The 19,745-nt window shown below is 46.5% G+C and overlaps 1 protein-coding gene and 1 long non-coding RNA gene across 2 annotated transcripts in view; one reads left to right on the plus strand and one right to left on the minus strand.

Annotated features, from left to right (window-relative positions):
* LOC307217218 overlaps positions 1–19,745 on the plus strand; it is a 671,692-nt gene that overhangs the window by 36,357 nt on the left and 615,590 nt on the right. The window lies entirely within an intron of this gene.
* Positions 5,049–18,825, minus strand: GMNC (geminin coiled-coil domain containing; the record flags this gene model as incomplete). The annotated part of the gene is made up of 6 exons (XM_079978570.1): positions 5,049–5,824; positions 12,062–12,178; positions 13,436–13,521; positions 17,156–17,354; positions 18,034–18,279; positions 18,724–18,825. The coding sequence occupies 6 exons, from the start codon at positions 18,823–18,825 to the stop codon at positions 5,186–5,188; spliced, it is 1,389 nt and encodes a 462-aa protein (XP_079834696.1). The 3' UTR covers positions 5,049–5,185.

Genomic DNA, 19,745 nt, shown 5'->3' on the forward strand with positions numbered 1-19,745 from the left:
CACTGATGGCCACCAACCTAGACTGCTTTAAAGGAGGATTAGGCAAATTCTTGGATGAGGAGGAGACTTTTGATCGCTCCTGGCCAGGATGGTTCTACTATGCCCTCCATGGATGGAAGAAGCAACGCTCCTGAATGCTAGTTATGGGAAAGCGCAGGAGGGGAAAGTTGCTCCTGGGCTTGGGTCTTCCTTGTGGGTTTCCCATTGCGGCACCTGTTTGGCCACTGAGAGAGCAGGATGCTGGAATGGGTGGTCCATTGGCCTGATCCAGCAGCTGCTTCTTCCGTTCTTATATAGCAGGATCGGGAAAGACCTTCCCCTGGGGAGCTACCACAATACTGTGCTATAAGCATCAGGGATCTGACTTAGTGTAACGTTGCTTAATGGGTATCTTCATGGGGTGTCTATGGGCTTCTCAAGACAAGAGTGGTGGGCAGTTGAAAGGAGGCAGCAATGAATGGCAGATGAAAGTGATGGACTATATGGAACTGGCGGAAATGACTGGCAGAATCCGAGACCAAGGTGAAGAGTCAGTGGAAGAAGATTGCAAAAAATTTAAAGTTTATCTACAGAAACATTGCAAAATTAAGGAATGTTAGAAGGATGTTGGAATGAAGTAATGTGGTTTCAGCAGAAATGATATAAAGGATTAGGTAAAAATGGATTTGTTAATTGGTGAAAGACGAGAATGTAAAATTACAGTATATTCAGATAAATTAATAGGATAAAAACAAACCTGGAAAGGATTTGCTGAAATATCTAATTGAACTAGAATACAAAAAAGGGAGGTGTGAGGAGGTCAAGGAAATAAGCAAAGGAAAGAAAGTTATGTAAAGGTTTGATCTGTGTGGTTTTTTTAAAATTGCTTGCATTTTTTCTGTCTTTTCTTATTTTTCTCTTTTTTGTTTTTTGCTTTTTTCTCTTTGTAATCTTTAAAAGTTGAATAAATATTATTTAAAAAAAAATAATGAAAGGAGGCAGCAATGATTCTCAATCCCGGTTACTGGAAACCACAGGAGGGGAGAGCTACTCTTGTGTTCGAATCCTGCTTGGGGCATCCTTTCCATTGGGGCATCTGCTGGACTAGGTGGGCTCCCTCTGGCCTGATCCAGCAGCTTCTTCTGATGTTCTCCATGCTTTGGTTTCAGGGCTCGTCTTACATCTTCCTGCACTGACAGCCAGGCCTCCACTAACTGCTCCATGGGCTGTTAAACATGACACCCCCAACAGCACACGGCTCTGGGTGGAAGGAGAGCGATCCATTTGTGGCAAAGCAGTAATGGGCAAGGGCAGCACCGATAGAGGGGGAAGTAGGTGGCATGCAATGGAAAAGCCAAGTCCTTCAAAGTTGGAGGAATCAAGTCCTTCAACTGGAGCTGCTCATTTTTGTCAGAGTTTTCTGGCAAGACTTCAGGCCCAACAGGGCTGTTCTTCTTCATTGGCCCAACCAAGTATACAGGTCCCAACTTGACAGTGTCATATATCATCAAGTGAAGAAGATGCCCACACGGAACTCTCCTAGATCCACATGGAAGCCTGTATTCTTCAGTGGGTGGGGGAAAAACTACTTATGTGGGCAAGACAACATCTTGGGGGACCTGATGAAGCCCCGTTAAAGAACAAGTGCCATAGCATGGAAGAACTTCATGCAGCACATAATTAACCTGTGGAACTCACTCCCACAAGATGCAGCGATGCTCACTAACTTGGATGGTTTTAAAAGAGGGTTAGAGGAGAGGGCTATTCACAACAGAGCTATGATAGCGCAGTCAGTGGAGCATGAGACTCTCAATCTCAGGACTGTGGGTTCGAGCCCAATGTTGTGCAAAAGATTTCTGCATTGCAGGGGATTTGAGCAGGTAGGTGGTCCTTGCGCTCTACAATTCTATGATTCTATGGCTATGCCAGAATGGCTATGCTTTGCCCTCCACAGTCGGAGGCAGAGGTGCTAGAGACCACAGGAGGGGAGACGACTCTTGTTCTCAGGTCCTACTTGTGGGTTTCCCATGGGCAACTGGGTGGCCACTGCAAGGCTGCTGGACTAGATGGGCCATTGGCCTGATCCAGAAGGCTCATCTTACATTCTTAAGTCTTGATGAGTGCCAGTGAACGTGGAAGTTAGGCTTAGTTCTCACTGGGGAGGTCAACCTGTTTCTGGGCTACATTGCTTTAGACTGCAGGGGAGGGTTGGTCACTTGATCCTTATTCCTCTACACACACACACACACACACACACACAATCCCTACACATGTTAAGGAGAACAGCTCTAATTGTCTAAGTGCCAGAAACACTTGTATACAGGAAAGCATTCAGTTACAGTTATACCTCGGGTTACATACGCTTCAGGTTACATACGTTTCAGGTTACAGACTCTGCTAACCCAGAAATAGTACCTCAGGTTAAGAACTTTGCTTCAGGATGAGAATAGAAACCGTGCTCCGGAGGTGCAGTGGCAGCAGGAGGCCCCATTAGCTAAAGTGGTGCTTCAGGTTAAGAACAGTTTCAGGTTAAGAACAGACCTCCAGAATGAATTAAGTTCTTAACCTGAGGTACCACTGTACCAGTGTACTTGGAAGAAGCAAAGATCGCCATTGTTGAAGCAATGGTTCTTCAACATCAACTTCATTGGACTGGTCATATTGTGCCGATGCCTGATTATCGTCTTCCAAAGCAACTACAGTGGTACCTCGGGTTACATATGCTTCAGGTTACATACGCTTCAGGTTTAAGACTCTGCTAACCCAGAAATAGTACCTCAGGTTAAGAACTTTGCTTCAGGATGAGAACAGAAATCGTGCAGTAGTGGCGCGGAAGCAGCGGGAGGCCCCATGAGCTAAAGTGGTGCTTCAGGTGAAGAACAGTTTCAGGTTAAGAACGGACCTCCGGAACGAATTAAGTTCTTAACCCGAGGTACCACTGTATGAGGTTGCCATCTACATTCTGCAATGCTCAGCCCAAATACAGGTCGATCAGCTTACAGAGAATTGGGTTCCACTTCAGAACAAATTTAGGAGAACGAGGGGTGTGGAGCCTTTTCAAGCCTGGCATGATGACTGAGTTGAACGAAGATGTTCCGGACACACCAATCTCTCTGCAACCTGTTTGTGTTGTTAATAGCAATGTGAAGCAGAACTGGAACTTATCTGGAAGAATTCTGGAATTTCCCTGAAGAAGGGAAAGATGAGTTTCTGTTATCCTAATTTAAGACCTCCCCCGCCCCAAGTATTCTCACTGACTGACATTTTTGGATTTAGTGACATTAGAAACAAAGCAAAGTTAATGGTGAATCTGGAAAGTTAACGTTTAACATAATTGCCTTGAGATGTGTCAGTAGTGTGGCTAAAAAACAAAAAGAGAAGCAAAGAAATAAAATTGCATTTCACACTCAAAATTTGGAAAAACTCAAAATTCTTGATTTGAACTGGGGCCAGAGGGGAGAAACAGCTGTGCCAAATTCTGTTTCAGCTTTGGTAGGGAGTCAGCTCCTCTGCCATTATTCTCATGCAGCCGTGGCACTGGTTTCAGTGGCAGTGTCTCCGCCAGAGGTGATGTGAGTGGTCAGGACTGGATTAAACATTAGGACAGGCTCAGAGTAGACCCAGATCCCTTCCAGCTAAACCATCCTTTGCTACAGTAGGGCATTACTGGCTGTGGGCGCAATATCTTCTGGTCACAGCTGCAATGAAGGCGCAGCTGCAGTAAATTCTGGAAACTGTACAGTTAGCAGCAGAAAAGGAACTGCATTTCAGTTTTGTTGTTGTTGAGTCGTTTAGTCGTGTCCAACACTTCGTGACCCCCTGGACCAGAGCACGCCAGGCCCTCCTGTCTTCCACTGCCTCCCGCAGTTTGGTCAGACTCATGTTTGTAGCTTCGAGAACATTTCAGTTACCCAACGACAACTGACCTGGCAGTATCCCTCCACAAGGAACTGACAACTGCGCTCTCAGTTCTTTGCAGGGTGGAATCTCCTTGCCTCCACAGTTGAAAGGAGGCAGCGATGCTTCTCAATCCCAATTACTGGAAAGCACAGGAGGGGAGAGCTGCTATTGTGTTCGAATCCTGCTTGGGGCATCCTTTCCATTGGGGCATCTGCTTGGCCACTGTGAGAACAGGGTGCTGGACTAGGAGGGCTCCCTCTGGCCTGATCCAGCAGCTTCTTCTGATGTTCTCCATGCTTTGGTTTCAGGGTTCGTCTTACATCTTCCTGCACTGACAGCCAGGCCTCCACTAACTGCTCCATGGGCTGTTAAACATGACACCCCCAACAGCACACGGCTCTGGGTGGAAGGAGAGCGATCCATTTGTGGCAAAGCAATAATGCGCCAGGGCAGCACCGACAGAGGGGGAAGTAGGTGGCATGAAATGGAAAAGTCAAGTCCTTCAATGCTGGAGGAACCAAGTTGTCCTTCAACTGGAGCAGATCATTTTTGTCGGAGTTTTCTGGCAAGTCTTCAGGGCTCTTCTTCAGGCAGCAGCGGGGGAAAGTGCAGCTGGTGGGACGCATCCTGCCTCTCCCTGCTCAAGCACGAGCATGAGGCAGGCAGGCACCCATGTGGGCAGCACTTTGGGGACTTCATTGCCTGCTGCTGCCAAAGCTCATCTGACCCACGGATCTCCAGGGCTGAGCCTAGGGCCCAGCAGCAGGTACAGAGCGCCTCTGAGCATGTGCAAAATGGATTGCCATTGTTACTCGCCAGGCAAGCTATAGAACATGGCAAGGTTTCTGGGTCTGAAGAGGAGGCCTCCTCTTTGGATAGAAATCACAAAGTTGTAACCCCCTCCCCCACCCCCGGAGCAAATGGAGCTCTCAAACTCCTTGGGGGGCACATGGGAGGGAGTTGGAGGGAAGATGAAAAGGTTTCCGGCAGGAGCCATGTAGCTTTGCAAACTTGCACAGAGCATCACCTGCCTGCCATTCACCTGCTCACTGCTCGTGGTTTGACTGTCCGCATCGATCAGCTTTGATCCATAGATGGGTGGCTGCAATTTGCTTCTAGACAGTGATCTAGACTTCCATAGCTGCATATCAGACTAGCAGTCTGATAATCCCAGGCCCTCCCATTCTCAACAGAAATGCAATAGGGCCTTTAATGTTTTTTATCACTCTTAATCTGTAAACACATTGTTTTCCTGGCAGTGCTGAGGTGGGTTTGGGGTTTGGGGGATGGACAGAGGAGAGCTCCTTCACTCAGGCTGCTTGGGTACCCAAGTCAGCTTCCATCCTCCATCTTCATCCCGGCGCACAAAAGCCTGTCCCTGGCGGAAGGTGTGCGTTTTGACGTTGCAGTGGGGGCTCAAGGAGGTGGTGAAAGCCACCTCCGTTGGGGTGGGAGAGGCGTCCGAGCAGCAGGGCAGTCCACAAGGCAGCGGAGGGTAGTTATTCTCAGGCAGTAAGAAATGGCAAGGTGGGTCGGGTGCGTGACCCAAAGGCTCTTCACTCATGCCGCTCGTCCTGTCTGCGGACAGCAAAGCGGCACACCTGTAAACAGCTGGCTGGCTGTCATTGCACCCAAAGTTCGTTGCCTCAGGTGGGTCCCCAGTGAAAGAGCCCAGAGGAAGCTCCGGGGTCAAGGCACTGTAGTTAGCTGAAGCAGGCGACTCGTCAATTGTGTCTAGGTCTTTGAGGCCCAGCGTCCGGAGGACCCAGGTGTCCACGTGGGGGTCACGTGGCTCTTCACAGGCTGAGAAAGAGCCCAGCAGGTTCCGCCTGGCCTTCTGCGGGTGGGACGCCTCGCGAGGAAGGGGAAGGCCTTCTGCTCTCAGCCTCCGCTTGCCACTCTGGAGTGGGCTGTGAGATTTCTGGCCGCTCTGCCGCAGCAGCTCCTGTTTGAGAGGGCAGCAGAGAGAGGGGGACAGAGAACATCTAATGAGCAAGTCTGAGAATATTGTGCAGTTTATAAGCATAAGAGGCTGGAAGGGGGAGTCTGCCTAACCAGATACACCAGTTACAGGTAGGTAGTCGTGTTGGTCTGCCGTAGTCGAAACAAAAAATAAAATAAAAATAAAATTCCTTCCAGTAGCACCATAAAGGTAAAGGTAAAGGGACCCCTGACCATTAGGCCCAGTTGTGACTGACTCTGGGGTTGTGGTGCTCATCTCGCTTTATTGGCCAAGGGAGCTGGCGTACAGCTTCTGGGTCATGTGGCCAGCAGGACTAAGCCGCTTCTTTTTTTTTTTTTTTTAATATTTTTATAAAGTTTTGCATAACTATATTTCACAGACATACAACAGACAAAAGTAAATGAAATAAACATAAAAAGAAAAGAAAAAAAAGAAAAGAAAAAGAACATAAAATACGTACAACATAAACAACACAACTTTAACAACACAACATTAATTTTACAACTTAAACAACACAACATTAATTTTACAACAACATTGATCGACTTCCCTTTATCTCGATTTCGGATAATGTTATCTTAATTATCTTTCTGCTGTATCTATTCCAAAATAAAATTTATAACGTAGTAAGCGTTATCTCATGCCTACTGTGATTTTTTTTTTTAAAATACATCTATATTTCTGATTAACATTTTGATTTTCCCCTTGTCTCTATTTCCATATATATTCTAAATTTATCCCATTCATTACTAAATTTTGTACTTTTTTGATTTCTTATTTTCTGAGTCAATTTTGCCAATTCTAAGTAATCCATTAATTTAAATTGCCACTCCTTTAATGTTGGGGTTTTTGCTGTTTTCCAGTACTGTGCTATGAGGGTTCTAGCGGCCGCTGTTGCGTATTGAAGAAGGGTTCTATCTTCTTCTTTAATATCTTTGCCAATTATCCCCAGCAGGAAGGTTTCAGGTTTTTTAACAAACGTATATTTGAAATTTTTTTTTAATTCATTATAGATAGATTCCCAGAATTTTTTGAGAATCTCGCACGTCCACCACATGTGAATAAATTCGCCCTCTTTACTCTTACATTTCCAACACAGTTTGTCACCTGTTCTATAAATTTTATGCAATTTTATCGGCGTTATGTACCATCTGTACATCATCTTGTACATATTTTCCTTAAGTGTCGTGCATGCTGAAAAGTTCATATCTTTACACCATAAAGCCTTCCATTTATCAAACTCTATATTATACCCTAGATCTACCGCCCACCTCACCATCACCTCCTTTACTTCCTCATCCTTGGTGTCCCACTCAAGCAACTGGTTATACATTTTTGATAGTAATTTTGTTTTACTTTCTATTATTTCAATCTGGAATCTAGATTTTTTCTCATTTATTCCAATCTTTTTATCTTCCGTCCACATAGAATTTATTTGATGATATTGAATCCAACCAGTCAACTTATTTTTTATTTCTTCGTATGGTCTAATCCTCCACCCGGATTCTGTTTTGGTTAATAAGTCCTCATACGTCCATCGTTCCCCCTCAATGTTTAATTTTTTAATTGTTAAAATATCAATTGGTGATAGCCACCAGGGTGTCTTCTGCTCAAGCAATTTTTTATTCCTTTCCCAGACTTCCAATAGTGGCCCTCTGAAAATATGATTAGAAAAACCTTTATGAACCCTTCCCTTATCTCGCCATAGATAAGCGTGCCAACCGAATCTTAAATTAAACCCCTCTAGATCTAACATATCTCTATTTTTTATGACGATCCAGTCTTTTACCCAACAAAGACATGCGGCCTCATAATATAACCTCAGATTTGGGACCGCAAGACCCCCCCTATCTCTTTGGTCTGTAAGCAATTTAAATTTAATTCTGGGTCTTTTTCCCTGCCAAATAAATTTGGAAAGTAGTCTCTGCCATTCTTTAAAAATTGCAATTCCCCTAATTATTGGAATGTTCTGGAATAAGAAGAGTAATTTGGGTAATAAACTCATTTTAATTGCCGCCATTCTGCCCAACCACGAGAGGTGTAATCTGTTCCATATATCCAAGTCCTTCATTATCTCTTTCCATGTTTTCTTATAATTATTTTCCATCAAATTTATATTTTTCATAGTTATCCAAATTCCAAGATATTTTACTTTTTTGGTTATTTTAATTCCAGTTTGTCTTTCAAGCTCATTTATGATGTCTTCTTTCATATTTTTAGTCATTATTTTGGTTTTTTCTTTGTTCAATTTAAATCCCGATAGTTTTCCAAATTCTTCTAGTAATTTTATGACTTTGCCGATGCTCTCCTTTGGTTCTTCCAATGACAACATAAGGTCATCTGCATATGTTTTCAATTTATGTTCATTCGCGCCGATTTTTATACCACGGATCTCTGGGGTTTTCCTTATCTTATTTGTAATTGTCTCTAAGACTATGATAAACAGCAGCGGTGATAGAGGGCACCCCTGTCGAGTACCTTTTGCTATTTCAAACTGTTCTGTCAGATTGTTATTTATAATTAATCTGGCTCTTTGTTGTGTGTATATTGCTCTAACTCCTTCTAGGAATGTGCCCTCTATCCCTGTTTTTTCCAGACATTTTATTAGAAAACCCCAGGAGACATTATCGAAAGCCTTCTCGGCGTCAACGAACATTAAAGCGGCAGGGATTTCGTTATGACATTCTAGATATTCAATAATGTCTATTGTATGTCTGATGTTGTCTTTTATTTGTCTATTAGGAAGGAAGCCGGCCTGATCACTGTGTATAAGGCTAATTAAACATTTTTTAAGTCTATGTGCCATTATGTCTGCAAAGATTTTATAATCATTGTTCAGTAGTGAAATCGGTCTGTAATTCTTAATGTTAAGTTTATCTGAATCTGGTTTTGGGATCAAGGTAATGTAGGCTTCTTTCCAGGATGTTGGCATTTTTCCTCCTCTTAATATCTCATTCATAACATCACATAGTACTGGTGTTATATATTCCTCTAGGACCTTGTAATATTTAGCTGATAAACCATCTGGTCCTGGGGCTTTTCCTAATTTCATCCTCTTGATCGCTTCTCGAATTTCCTCTATTTTTATGGGTCTGTTTAAGGCGGTTCTTTCTTCTTCTGTTATTTTTTTTGGACTATTTTCTTCTAGGTATTTTATAATGTTCGTTAAATCTTCTTTTTCTCTTTTGTATAAGTTCATATAAAATTTAAGGAAGTGGTTTTTTATTATTTTAGGATCTTCCATAACTTGGTCATCTACTTTTATTTTATTTATGATGCTACATTTTCTTCTTTTCCTCAGTTGCCACGCCAGAAATTTTCCAATTTTATTTGCTGATTCGAAGAACTTTTGTTTCATTAACTTTATTCCCCATTCAACCTCTTGGCTTATTAATGTTGAATATTGTGTTTGGAGCATTTTGTATTGTTGCTTATGGCAATCATCTTTTGGATTTTTTATCATATTTTTTTCACATTCTTTCAGTTGAAGGATTAATTCTTCTTTTTTTCTTTCCTTAGCCTTTTTTCTTTGGGAGTTTTGTTGTATCAGAAGACCTCTTAACACTGCCTTACTGGCATCCCATACTATATCTATTCCAGTCTCTTTGTTAATATTTAAAGCAAAATAATCTTTTATAGTGGTTTTTGCTTTTTCGATCACTTCTTCTTTTTCAAATAGGTAGTCATTCATTCTCCATCTGTACAGACCTTGGGTCTTCCATTTTAATTGTAATGTTATTGGGCTGTGATCCGATAAAGTTCTGGGTAAAATTTCACATCTCTCTGTTCTTATTACTAATTCTCTCGAAATCCATATTTGATCCAGTCTGCTCCAACTCTGGTGTGGTTCAAAGAAGTGGGTAAATTGTTTCGTTGTGGGGTTTCTATATCTCCATATATCTATTAAGTCCAGATTTTCTTCCAAATCATTAAACGATTTTGGTAATTTCCCTTGGTTTAATTTTTTTTTCCTTGTGTTTCTATCTAATTCTGGTGTCGGCACCGCGTTTAAATCTCCAAGTAGGACTAGTTTGTTGTTATCTAAATCTAATAAAAGTTGTTCCAATTTTTTAAAAAACTCCATTCTATTTGAGTTTGGGGCATAGACTGTTACCACATTTATTCTCTCTCCCTGGTAATTAATTTGGATTCCTAAGATTCTTCCTTCCTCATCTTTGCATATTTGTTTGGGTTCTAATTTCTCTTTCGCATAAATTACTACTCCTCTCTTTTTCTTAGAATCTGAATTAATGAATTCTATTCCCAACCTTTTATTTATTAGAATATGCTTGTGTTTTTTAGCAACATGGGTTTCTTGGCAACAAATGACATCAATGTTTTTTTTTCTTTATAATCTTTTCAAATTTATTTCTCTTGGGCTTATCGTTAAAGCCGTTCACATTCCACGAAAAAAACTTAAGAGACATTTTGGGTTATTGCTAGGTTCACTTTATCCTTATTTCTGCTTTATAATCTGGTATTATTCCTTCTTTTAGATTTTCTGCCTTCTCCTTCTTCTTCTAAGCCGCTTCTGGCGAACCAGAGCAGTGCACGGAAATGCCGTTTACCTTCCTGCTGAAGCGGTGCCTATTTATCTACTTGCACTTTGACGTGCTTTTGAACTGCTAGGTTGGCAGGAGCAGGGACCGAGCAACGGGAGTTCACCCCGTCGCGGGGATTCGAACCACCGACCTTCTGATCATCAAGCCCTAGGCTCTGTGGTTTAACCCACAGCGTCCCCAGTAGCACCTTGGAGACCAACTAAGTTTGTTATTGGTATGAGCTTTCGTGTTCATGTATCTTGAAGAAGTGTGCATGCACACGAAAGCTCATACCAATAACAAACGTAGTTGGTCTCTAGGGTGCTACTGGAAGGAATTTTTATTTTATTTTTTATTGTTTCAAATACACCAGATTTACTTAAGCCCTGTGACTCCACTCCTGCCCCTGTTAGCTATGAGAAGTTGTCACAGGGGTGGGACGAATCACAACACTAGCTGGAGAGTAGAAGATGCACAGGATTCATCAAATTTTAAGGGCCTGGTGTTTCCTGGTGCGTGTCTTCTGCAACATGTTCTCGATGCAGGAAATTGGGGTGAATTTATCCTGCTTTACTGAGTGTTCTGTGATGCTACTCCAATGCTACGAGATTCCTGCTGTCTGGAAGCGCTATAGCACAGCAAAAGACAGACAGATCCCAACAGCAACATTTACAGGATTTCAGCAGGGCGTTACAGGACAACCATCGACTGGAAATGAAGCAGTATCAACATCCCATAACTTTTGCAGGTGCAAACAGTTCTGAAACTGGGATTTTGTATAACCGCCCCAAAAGCACCTTGAGCACAAATCATCATGGATGTGCAATGAAAAGGAAATCTGGAGGGTCTCCAGGTGAATTTGGAAAGGAACTGGAAATAAAACTGCCAATATCATCATGCCATTATGCAAATTTATGGTGCGACCCCATTTTTGCCCCCCTCACCTCCAAAATGATCAAGGGAACGAAGTGAGGAACGATCACCATTTGAGACTTTTTAATTTAGAGACAAGGCAACTAAGAGGGGCAGGACAGAAGTTTATAAAATTATGCCTGGAGTACAGAAATACAGTGGTACCTTGGTTCTCGAATTCAATCCGTTCCGGGAGTCCATTCGACTCCCAAAAGGGTTCAAAAACCAAGGCGCTGATTCCGATTTGCTGCAGGAGTTTCCTGCACGTAATTGGAAGCTGTGGAAGCTGCATCGGACGTTCAGCTTCCGAAAAACATTTGCAAACCGGAACACTCACTTCCCGGTTTGAAGAAGAAGAAGAAGAAGAGTTTGGATTTGATATCCCGCCTTTCACTCCCCTTCAGGAGTCTCAAAGCGGCTCACATTCTCCTTTCCCTTCCTCCCCCACAACAAACACTCTGTGAGGTGAGTGGGGCTGAGAGACTTCAGAGAAGTGGGACTGGCCCAAGGTCACCCAGCAGCTGCATGTGGAGGAGCGGAGACGCGAACCCGGTTCCCCAGATTACGAGACTACCGCTCTTAACCACTACACCACACTTGCAGCATTCGGGAGCCAATTTGTTCAGGAGCCAAGCCATTCAAGTACCAAGATACCACCGTAGAGCAAAGAATGTTCTTATGTTCTGAATGGGTCACGTGGCTATGTCTCACAGGCCGTGATCTCTCTCTCCCCCTCTCTCTCTCTGTCTCTCCCTGCCCTGGTTACCTTGGTTTTCTCCTCTAACTGCTTGACCAGAGCGGAGTTCAAGAACTGCCTGAGGTGGTTGTTCTCCTCCTGAAGCCTGGCCAGCTCTTCCTCCTTCTGCAAGAGGGTGTCTTGAAGCTGCGAAACACAGAGAAGAGAGCAGTACATGTGAAAAGGATCTAGGAGTCTTGGTTGACCACAAACTTGACATGAGCCAACAGTGTGACGCGGCAGCTAAAAAAGCCAATGCAATTCTGGGCTGCATCAATAGGAGTATAGCATCTAGATCAAGGGAAGTAATAGTGCCACTGTATTCTGCTCTGGTCAGACCTCACCTGGAGTACTGTGTCCAGTTCTGGGCACCACAGTTCAAGAAGGACACTGACAAACTGGAATGTGTCCAGAGGAGGGCAACCAAAATGGTCAAAGGCCTGGAAACGATGCCTTATGAGGAACGGCTAAGGGAGCTGGGCATGTTTAGCCTGGAGAAGAGGAGGTTAAGGGGTGATATGATAGCCATGTTCAAATATATAAAAGGATGTCACATAGAGGAGGGAGAAAGGTTGTTTTCTGCTGCTCCAGAGAAGCGGACACGGAGCAATGGTTCCAAACTACAAGAAAAAAGATTCCACCTAAACATTAGGAAGAGCCTCCTGACAGTAAGAGCTGTTTGACAGTGGAATTTGCTGCCAAGGGGTGTGGTGGAGTCTCCTTCTTTGGAGGTCTTTAAGCAGAGGCTTGACAACCATATGTCAGGAGTGCTCTGATGGTGTTTCCTGCTTGGCAGGGGGTTGGACTCGGTGGCCCTTGTGGTCTCTTCCAACTCTATGATTCTCTGATAAGGGTGAGGACGGAAAGCTCCGACGCCGTGTAACCCAAACTGCTAACTTAGCACAGGTGCCTTTGGAACCCAACACCCAGCAGGGAACCTGAGGGAGCCAAGGAGATCAGGAGTACGACTGTCCCAGACTCACTTCTGACTTTTTCTATTCTCTCGCCGTGTATTTGAGGAGATTCCTTTGAAAAACGTAACCACAAAGGCACAAAAATGTGTGCAGGAGGGAGGGGAAAGTCAACAGCGAACAATGCGCAGGGATTAAACACACAGGATTAGCTCCATCACAATGCGGGGTTACCAGTTCATCTCCTTCTCCATTTTCAGAGGGGATTTCAACAAGGCAAGAGAAATAAAAGGGTCCCCTTCAAAAGTCATCCCAGCTGCATTTTATACCTTGGGGCAGGTGAGCATGTAAGATCTGCGCTGTAACACTGGCCAGCAATGCTTAAACTGATATTCTCACGCATCCCCCGAATTCAGCTGCAATAAATAAACCCCGGTTTTCGGCATCAAAATCCCAGCCTAATTTCAGACTGGTGTAGATTCACAATTGTTACCTGTTTGTTCCTGTAGAGCTGCGTGGAGAGCTGGTCTCCAGACCCTGCATCGTCTTGGAGGGAGATGCCCAAATTGCAGAAATGATCTGCAGCAACAGAGAGAGATCAAAGAAATCAGAGAGCTGGAATTGAGGGTTACAAGAATGTGAGGAAGATTGAAACCTTCATGCATGTTGGGTTCCCCTCAAAGGGCGGCAGGGAACCCACACACCCATTCACTTATTATTCCTCTGTATCATCTGAAGAAGTGGGAGCTTTAGCTGAGAATTTCCAGTGGCAGGGCGTTCCACAGGGCTGGGCCGATGACACTAGACCAGTGGCGGCCAAACTTGGTCCTCCAGCTGTTTTGGGACTACAACTCCCATCATCCCCTGACCACTAGTCTTGTTAGCTAGGTATGATGGGAGTTGTAGTCCCAAAACAGCTGGAGGACCAAGTTTGGCCATCACTGCACTAGACGCTTGGTTTCTCGCTGTTGTCAAATGAGTCTCGCCAACTTGTGGAATGACCAATGGCACTCCTAAGAACCTGAGAAGAGCCTCCTGGATCAGGCCAATGGATCCCATTTAGTCCAGCATCTTGTTCTCACAGTGGCTGACCAGGTGACTGTGGAAAACCAGCAGGCAGGATTCGAGCGCAAGAACAACTCTCCCGTCCTGTGCTTTCCAGAAGCTGGCACTCAGAAGCATCGCTGCCTCCAGTGATGCTCCTCCAGGTGATCTCAGTGATGGAGCTGGGAGATCAGTGTTCAGGCACCCTGGGCCAAAGTTGCTCAGGGCTTTGTCAATTAATAGAAGAACCTTGATTCTGGCTGGACTGTAAGTGGGCAACCAGTGAAGAGGGTTTAACAGGGGTGCCGCATATGTCAACGGCGTCTTCTGAGCTACAGTCCGGTGTGGCGGCTGCACAGACCATCCCAAGAGAAAGGCCGCCCCTCCCTCTTTCCCCATTAAAAATGAATTCTGTCCCCTAAATAATACTTGATCACCAAGCTCTCTGCTGCAGTTTGCCAAACATTCCCATTCTGAGCTGTTCTTGGCATCCCAGGACCAAGAGGAGCTGGAGAGGTCTGGAGTACCTTTCAAGGCCCACTCAGACCACAAAGGCAATGCAGCCCCTCTCTTGCGCCCCTTGAGGGGCTGGTTCCCACAAGCCCTTCGCCCCCGCTCAGAAACCTCGGGACTCCTGCCGCCATGACATTTGTTCCCAGGAGCAGAAGGGTTAATTGGCCTGGGAGGCAAGTGTGTGGGGAGAGACTGCAAGTGGATCTTGTAGAGTGTTTAGAGTCCAAGGAGTCTTCTCCAGGGCTTGATTTGCAAAAGGAGAGGGGCCCAGGATGAAAGAGGGACTTGGAGATGGTGCTCTCGTGCAAGGAAACTGGTCTGTGCACGAGAATCAGGTGTGCGAAGTCATCACTGGTGATGCTTTGCCGACAGGAAGTAGCCACAGTATAGTATAGTATAGTATAGTATAGTATAGTATAGTATAGTATAGTATAGTATAATAAAATAAAATAAAATAAAATAAATAAAATAAAATAAAATAAATAAAATAAAATAAAATAAAATAAAATAAAATAAAATAAAATAAAATAAATAAAATAAAATAAAATAATAAAATAAAATAAAATAAAATAAAATAAAATAAAATAAAATAAGGAACATGATAATGCTGACAGCCTCAGGCTTACCAGGGAGCGACCAGACATACCAGGGAGAAAATCAGTGTAGAGAGAAAAGGCAGAGGAGGGAGATCAAAGAACATAAGAAGAACCATTGTAGAATTGTACAGCTGGAACGGACACCAGGGGTCATCTAGCCCAACCCTGGGCAATGCAGGAATCACAGCTAAATAATTCCTGCTAGGTCGGGAATTCAGAAACTCAGATATGTTAGCTAGGTGCCAAATGGCTCCTTAAACCTGGGTTACAGTCATCAAAACAGAATGCCCAGTTGCCATTTTGGGGCCAGGCAGCTTGAGAATCACATTTTTCAATGCAACGTTTTGGTTCCTGAAATTTGTTCTGATCGTGCAGATAAAATATAACGGATGAAATTCTACAGGATGGGGTATTGGTGTGTGAAAACGGTCCAGACCTGAGGATCCCCAGACAGGCAGCTCCAGATGGGAGAGATAGAGACAGATAGGTCAGAAGACACGGAGGCCAGCAGTAGGTGGCGCCAGAGCCATCCTCTGGTTGTAAGAATGGAAGCAAGGATGTGGGGACCAGCTGGGGCTGGTGGGGCAACACCCCATCTGACCTGATGGATCAGCCTATGCTCGGCTTGGCACAGAGACCACAGTTTTTGCAGTCCTTGACCTAACTTTGCTGGCGGTGGGTGAAAGGAAGACAAGCGCCCTCTGATTCTAGTTAAGCCAGAACTCTGGAGCCTCTGCATCGCAGAAGTGATTCCCTTGAGCAGCTGTGTCAAAAAGGCTTTGGACTTCCAGGCAGTGAATAGTTCTGGCACTGCTTTGAGGTTTTGCTTTTGTGTGTGTGTGTGTGTAATCATTTACTAGAATAAAACAAAATAAATGTTTAAAAATGCATAATAAACTTATGGAGTTAATTATGCCCTGCCACTGCCACAGGAAGCAGTGAGTACAGGACGCAGGACTAGATGGGCCTTTGGGCTGGTCCAGCAGTCTCTTCTTATGTTCTTCTATCAGATTGAAGACACACAACACTGATGCTGTGAAGGAATTGCTAGTTTTTTGATGCTGGAAGTGAAATCCCATGTGGGTTTTCTAAAGGGGAGAGGAGACCAAGAAAGAAGATTCTAGCTGGTACCAGATCAGGGGGCGTTTCTGGAAAGATGTGAAGGTGGAGCATAGCCAGTTTGGCTAGAGGTAAAGGTAAAGGGACCCCTGACCATTAGGTCCAGTTGCGGACGACTCTGGGGTTGTGGCGCTCATCTTGCTTTACTAACCGAGGGAGCTGGCGTACAGCTTCCGGGTCATGTGGCCAACATGACTAAGCCGCTTCTGGCGAACCAGAGCAGCGCATGGAAACGCCGTTTACCTTCCCACTGGAGCGGTACCTATTTATCTACTTGCACTTTGAGGTGCTTTCGAACTGCTAGGTGGGCAGGAGCAGGGACCGAGCAACAGGTGCTCACCCCGTCGTGGGGATTCGAACCGCCGACCTTCGACCTTCTGATCGGCAAGTCCTAGGCTCTGTGGTTTAACCCACAGCGCCACCCGCGTCCCTCCATTTTGGCTAGTAGCCATCTATAACCCTCTCCTCCTCCTCCATGAATTTGCCTAATCATCTTTCAAAGCCATCAAAGCGGGTGGCCATCCCTGCCTCCTGTGGCAAGGAGTTCCACAGGTTACCTATGCACTGCAAGAGGAAGGGCTTTCTTTCATCTGCCATGGATCTTCCCACGCTCCGCTTCATGGGTTTTTGTGTTACGCGAGAGGGAGACATGCTTTACTCTGTCCACTTTCTCCACGCCAAGTGGGTGGGTCCCTTCCAACTGATTTGGGAACCGCAGACAGGTCCCCGCTGCATGCAAGCGCCGCCGCAGGGAGCCAGGGAAGCACTAGCGCCTTCCGACCTGGCGCGCTCCCCGACCGAGAGTGCGAAACTGCGAGCGCAGCGGCCGGAGGAGGAGGAGGAGGAGGCTGGAGGGGGCGGGCCGAGGCGCGCCTCCTCCTCCTCCTCTCGCCTGCGCGCCCGCGCCGCGCCTGTCCGGCCGTCGGACGGCACTTCCTTACCGGCGGCGGTGCTGCTGCTGCTGCTGCTGCCGCTCGGTGCCTCGTCGTCGTCCAGGAGTCCCGCGGCGGTCCAGACGGCGTCCAGCCACGTCTCCGGGGCAACCTTTGCCGCCGCTGACGTCGGGTGGGCCCAGGGGCGGGCGCAGACGGCGCCCCCGGCGAAGGCCGGCGGCAGCTCTGGGCAGGGCGCGGCGCTGCTCTGCCGGGAGGGAGGAAGAGGGGTGGGGTGAGAGGGAGGAGCGGAGAAACCCCCCCCCCTCGACGGCGGGGCGGGGGCTCCTCTGTCGGGCTGCGCGCTCAGGACCCTTCGACGGGATCCGGAACGAGGGTCTGAAACCCTCAGGCACACACACACACACACACCCTCCAGCTTCACTCCCCCCAACAAAACGTCTTCCACCTGGTGCCTCTCACGATAGTAGGCAAGCGGTGCCCTTGGACTGGGAAATTGGGGGGGGCACCCCTTGCCTCCCCTACGGGCCCTCTTTGCAACTGCAAGTAACACACAGAGCCCCCTACCCAAAAAAGTGCCCTGTACCGCGCCTACCCAAAGGTGATGGGCGGGCAGCGGGCGGGCTTAGACGGGGCGGACTCTGCCAAAGCATTCCCCACCACTACCCGCAGGAAGCGCCCCCACGAATGACCCCCTCGGTCCCTCACTAGCGCCTCTCTCACGGGGCGCCCTGCTGAAGGCGCCCACGTCGAGTGGCGGGGAGGGGGGAGCTGCCGAGTTGCTTCTCCCTTGGGCTTCGGGAATCCGAGCCCGTCCAAACTCCCCGGACAGTGACACACACGCCAGCCAGCACATCCCGGGAGTTGGCACGCAGAGAACACCCACCCACACCAAGAGAGAGACCCTGCCCAAAAGGACCCCTTACCGGCTTACCATCTGGCAGGTTGGGGTCGGGATCCGGGCGTCCCCCCGCCCTCCCCTTCCAACTCCGGGGAGCCTTCTCCAGCCGGCAACCCTCGACGGGACGGGCGAGGAGCAGGAGGCGAGTTCTAATCCAGCGGAGAGTGGCCCCCGCGCGACGCCTCCTGCGCCCTGCCGTCCGATTTGGTGCGAAGCTGTCAAAGTGGTGACGAGAGAGCGCGAGCGAGAGGGAGCCCTGGCCCAGGTCCTCCTCACAAGGAAGGGGGGAATGGAAGGAGAAAGAGAGAAGGAGGGAGAGAGGGAGGGAGGAGAGAGGGAGGGAGGGAGGGGGCAGAGTTGCGCCTTGCAATCTGCAAAAGCTTCGCTCCTGCCAGAGAAGAGTCGGGAGCGCTGGGGCCAGTTTGTTGGGAAGCAGCGCTGGGCTACCTGGCGATTAACTTTAGGCAAACCACGGAGGCAACGGAGCATCTTTGATCCTAAATTTCCTGGGCTAGATTCCGAAACTGGACAGAAGGAACTCCAAGCGAGAGATGGGGAAGGCTAAGAAGCTGCGGTCCCTTGTTGGAACCAAAGGATGTCAAATCCAACCATTTCTTTTTCTCCACTGGGCCAGCAAGAAGTCAGCCACTTCTTTTCCGGGGGGGGGGGCACCTTTTTCACCCTGAAGGGTTTCAATGCAAGGTTGAACAGGCACCTGGAGGTGAACGATATCAAGGTGTGCTGCTGTTCTGTCAGGTTCCCCTTTTTCTAAGTCCATGGCTTGGTTCTGGGTGATGCTCTCCTTGCAAGGGGGCATCTAGGTTTGAATGGAGGGTAAAAAAAAAGGGGGGGGGTGAATTTCTAAACTGAATGTACAGCTCAGATTTTTGTAATCAAACCACAGATACTGGCAAGCTTGAGAAGCAACGTAAGATTTCTTTATTCGCTCACAAAACATGGGTCTCCTTTTTTCACCCATCTGGTCCTCAGGAATGCAAGAAGAGCCCTTGCGTTTCATAGAATCAGAATCGTAGTGTTGGGAGGGGACCCCAAAGGTCATCAAGTCCAGCATCCCACAAGGCGAGAATCACAGTTAAAGAATCACTGGCCACCCAAGCTCTGTTTAAAGACTTCCGAGGAAGGACAAGAGCCCACCACCTTCTGAGTGAGTCCGCTCCACAGCTCTTAACCGTCATGAAGTTTCTTCTAAGGTTTAGTCAGAATCTCTGTTCTTGCCATTTGAATCCATTGACTCGGGGCCTCGCCTCTGAAGCAACGGAAAGCAAGTTTTGCTCCTTCTTCCATGTGGCGGCCCTTCAGAGATTCGAGGATAACTCTCGTTTAAAAGGAAAGGACTTCACGAGCCCTCTGCACTCCAATACAGATTCAGCAACCGAATTAAGTGCATCTCCCTTCTTCAAACCTTTGCAGAATAGTCAGTTTGCTCGACTTTCTACAGGCATCTTGCAGAGTTATTTCATGCTCAATCATTAAAATACCCACCAAAATGCATAATAGTTAGCTTTTTCTTCAAATAGCACCATATACCGTAGATGTCTTGTTCTCTCTTTCAGTTCACAGGACATCAGTTTTTGAACATGATAGGGAATCATATTACACTATGAACTCGAGTGTGATGAAAATGTTTGATACTGCACCTGGCAATTTGTGGTCTGGGGGTATCAGGGTGGTCCTAACCAATACTTCTTGCAATATTCTACACCTGCAAAAGTTTCA

The sequence above is a fragment of the Podarcis cretensis genome (assembly GCF_951804945.1).
Source record: "Podarcis cretensis genome assembly, chromosome: 5".
In the NCBI taxonomy this organism is placed as follows: Eukaryota; Metazoa; Chordata; class Lepidosauria; order Squamata; family Lacertidae; genus Podarcis; species Podarcis cretensis.